The 4,043-nt window shown below is 36.2% G+C and overlaps 1 protein-coding gene across 1 annotated transcript; it reads right to left on the bottom strand.

Moving 5' to 3' along the window:
- Positions 1 to 1,724: 1,724 nt before the first annotated feature.
- Positions 1,725 to 3,388, bottom strand: Ase (achaete-scute-like protein ASE). The gene is given in 1 exon segment (NM_001105226.1): positions 1,725 to 3,388. A coding segment is annotated over 1 exon segment (1,215 nt). The 3' UTR covers positions 1,725 to 2,173.
- Between the last annotated feature and the right edge of the window lie 655 nt (positions 3,389 to 4,043).

Below are 4,043 nucleotides of genomic sequence, written 5' to 3'. Positions count from 1 at the left end.
TTCAGATATAATCCTTTATAATTAGAATATGGAATGACTTGATTATTTTTAACACTAGCGACCCGCCCTCGCTTCGCTTCGGAAACATTAAAACACACATGAAACAAAAAAAAAAAAAATTTTTTTTAAAAAAAGTAGCCTATGTTCATCAGGGACAATGTCGGCTTCTAATGGAAAAATAAAATTTTCAAATCGGTCCAGTAGTTTCGGAGCCTATTCGAAACAAACAAACAAACAAATCTTTCCTCTTTATAATATTAGTATAGATATAGATTATTATCATTTAGTATGAATGAAGTGATAGAAGATAAGCGTAATTAAATCGATCGATATTAAAAAATAATCACTAATCCGAATAAATTATCTTAATTGGAGATCGATAAAATTATTTCCATCGAAAGTTTAATAGTATTTTGGGAGTTTTGTGTCGACAATAACGAACCCAATTTTCTCAAAAAATTTAATCATCAGAAACAGCGCTTGACGAATGAACCGGAAAATATTTAAATGAAACTTGGAATGGCGTGTAAGACCCTTAAAATATGGCAACATTTCGATCCGAAAAAAATGCTATAGGAGAAATTAGAATTTCTACCACCCCGGAAACGCAGAGTCGTGCGGAACGAAGCAAGAAATAGGTGAATTTTATATTTACCAACATTCGAATTGTTAAGATTCTTCCTACAAACAACTTCCTTAAGCTGTGCATGTGGTTACTGAAAAAAAATTTAAGAACCAAGCAGTCTGACATTTCTTTGTATTATAGACTAAAATTTCGAGTGACTTAACCAGTGGAGCATCAAAAAATGTATGTTTATTGTCGCGGTTTATGTTTTATGTAAGTACTAAAGTAACTTATATGTATATGTACTTATACCGTACAATTCACTAAATCAACATCACATACATTCATAGTGACGGCATTAATAACTGTAGGCTGTCTATTAAAACGAGTTACGAAATAAATCTGAAATTTGCTGTAACAGCATATCGAAACGATCCAGCTTATAAATATGAAATTCTAAATCCCTACCCCGTATGACTTGGGGTTCCGTTGAATTCAAGCATTTTTTATTTGGGATAACGGTGGCGCATTACAATCATAATGCCGCTATCGGCTTACCGTTAACGGTCCGGGCCTAGGGCAGGTTTTTAACATTTAAATACTAGCTGCCGGTTAAAATATTAACCTAAATAGACCCTGTAAGTTTCGTTTATATTCGATTTAAATTGAAATTTTAGATGTGAAAGGTTTTCATGTTTGTTTGTTTAATAAGTTATAAGATTTTCGAATTGTATAGATTAATAATACAGGTAAAAACAAGTTTGGTTGCTGATATCAATGTTTAACTGCTGTTAAATCTTTGATTATAGTTTTATAATTTAGGTAAAAACAAGCTCGGTTGCTGTTAGCAATGTTTAACTGCTGTTAAATCTTTGATTATAGTTTTATAATTTAGGTAAAAACAAGCTCGGTTGCTGATAGCAACGTTTAACTGCTGTTAAATCGTTGATTAAATTTTTTGTGAAAGTGTCCATACGTGTTACCGGGCTCCGTTGCCTGACGGTGTCGATTGAAATAGACCCTCGAAACGAAATAATTTGCTCTGATTACCATAAGGGCGTTTAATACAAAAAAAAATGTCCTTAGTGGCCTGATTTAATGGAGATTTTTATGTTATTATAATTCCTTTTTGAGTGTAATAATATATTAAACGTTTCATAAATTTACAAAATTTATTACATACCAATGTACATAGTAATATAATAATAATGTATCACAATTTTCATATTATCCTAAGGCACTTTATTAGAGACATCTAAATCATTTACAAAATTTTTAGGTGCCTTTAAATTCGAGATAATATTAAATTACATACAAACAATACTTCATGGAGACACTTAAATAAATAAATAATAGTGAGCGATTAGAGATCTTAGATAAAACACTGAACTACCTACATACATTCAAATCGCGACTGAAACATGTACAAAGTCTATAGTAAACAAGAGCGTTAACATTAATTGCCAAGCGCTTAACATTGACCGTTACAACACACCTTGCACTTTGGTACACACAGCTGTATGTTTCATTCTATTACAATTAAAATAAATATCTTATGTAAATTTATCTACAACATTTTCCTATCGTAATTATTGTTCATAAATATTATTATTTTTTATTAAGAGTTTTCGTAGGACGGGTTTGTCTCGTTTTCTCTTGCCACCATTTTAGAGTTTCTTCGAATTGTTCTCTGTCCTCGGGCGTCACTTGGATATCTGGAAGTTCCTTTTTTAATTCAACTTCACAAAAATCTTCGTTTTCCGTGAAAGAACTATTGTCACTTTCCTTGAACTTGAACTGGTTTTCGGGAAGAATAAGATCCGGATTCAAAGCAAAAGGTATATCAGTGTTTTCATTGAAGCTTTGTTGGATGTGTTGATTAAGGGAATCCGCGTATTTTATTTCAAAATCACTTTCACTGACTGGCACTTCCGTTTCACTCAGGTAATTTTGTTCGGGTATTACAGAGAAATGTTCGGCGGAATTTGGAAACTGAAAATGTGCATCTAGGATATGTGAATTTACTTCATCTTGAACCAGTAAATCCGATGATGGTGTAAGAGGTTGGCCTTCTTCTTCATCGTACAGATGTGGCGTAGACACTAAGTGGAAATTTTCTGAGGCTGCAATGTCGACATACTGCTGCTGACGTAAGCCAGGTAGTCCGTCTATTTCATCTTCATCTAGTTCCTCTTCTTCTAGGGCAGGCGAACTAATCATGAAATAGCTCCTCTCTTGACTGTTTTCTCTCGGAGACGATGATGCTGGCGAAGGGAATGATTCCATGCAGGAACGAGACGTGTTTTCTTTGTCAGCATGGCCGATGTTAAGTAAACTTTCCAAGTTCCGTATGTACTCGACCGCCATTCTTAATGTTTCCACTTTACTGAGTTTTTTGTTCGGTCCTCTGTTGGAGTTAGTCGTCTCAAACGCCGCGGCTACTTCTTCGGGTATGTGTCGCCGGAGAGCCGCAAATCCATCGTTCACTTGACGTACTCTGTTCCGTTCCCGCGCATTCCGTCGAGCGACCGCTAGCGGTGTAGGTGTACGCACAGTTTCATCCGAACTCGTATTTTCTCGGTATCTTGCTTTTTTCGCTAGCACGCTTGATGAGGATGGCTCAATGGTTCGCATCAGTGCAGGCACAGACACGGTATCGGCGGGTTGGATCCTTTGTTTTTTTCTTAAAACTATAATTTCACGTCTCACATTTTGATTGGGATCGTTGTTCGTTATGTTTAAGGAATTATTCACGGTTTCTTGAAGAATCTGGGCCTTGTTGACTGACGCGTTGCGGAAGACTACGATATCGATGGAGCTCATTTCGGCGCAATGAATTGCAACTTTCACATGTTACGATTGTTTGTTTAATATTAGTCGCGGTGTATCTTGTCGATGTATCTCGTAGTTGATTAAAATAACGGTATCCAGGATATCGAAAGGTTTGTGTGGCGTCAGGGCGCCGGTCACGATAGGAATGGCGCGTGCCGCGCGGGCGCACCTGGGGTGACTCGCGGGGGGATCAACAGGGGTACTTACGTTTACTAGTTGCACACATGCTCTTTCTAAAGGGCGGATCGGGGAGCCTTTGTATTCGACGCTAACTCGATATCCCTACCACGACATACCTGCATGGATACAGTTTTAAAATCATAAAATCGTAATCATGTCATATAAAATTCATACTGTGTTATCTTTGTTGCTGGCGAAGTGTTTGGATAAGTAAATTTATGGTATGGACTCTCTAAAAATGTTCTTCGATCATGACTATGGAAGTTTTTTGCGGAATTGTACTGTTGAGATTGCGCGATCTTTGTTAGCCTAACACTATAAATTAAAGAGGATTCAGTTTATTAATGAGGATTATTATGAACTCTTCAAAAGCGGTGCACATAAAATTGTGTTATTCACACACATGTATACGCTTGTTTCATATAAATGTACGCACACCTAATAACTGATTTCAATGTTATATCTG

The sequence above is a fragment of the Bombyx mori genome, chromosome 13 (genome assembly GCF_030269925.1).
Source record: "Bombyx mori chromosome 13, ASM3026992v2".
NCBI classification, from domain to species: Eukaryota; Metazoa; Arthropoda; class Insecta; order Lepidoptera; family Bombycidae; genus Bombyx; species Bombyx mori.
The sequence above is the reverse complement of the archived record's forward strand: the minus strand, read 5'-3'. Positions and strand labels throughout refer to the sequence as shown.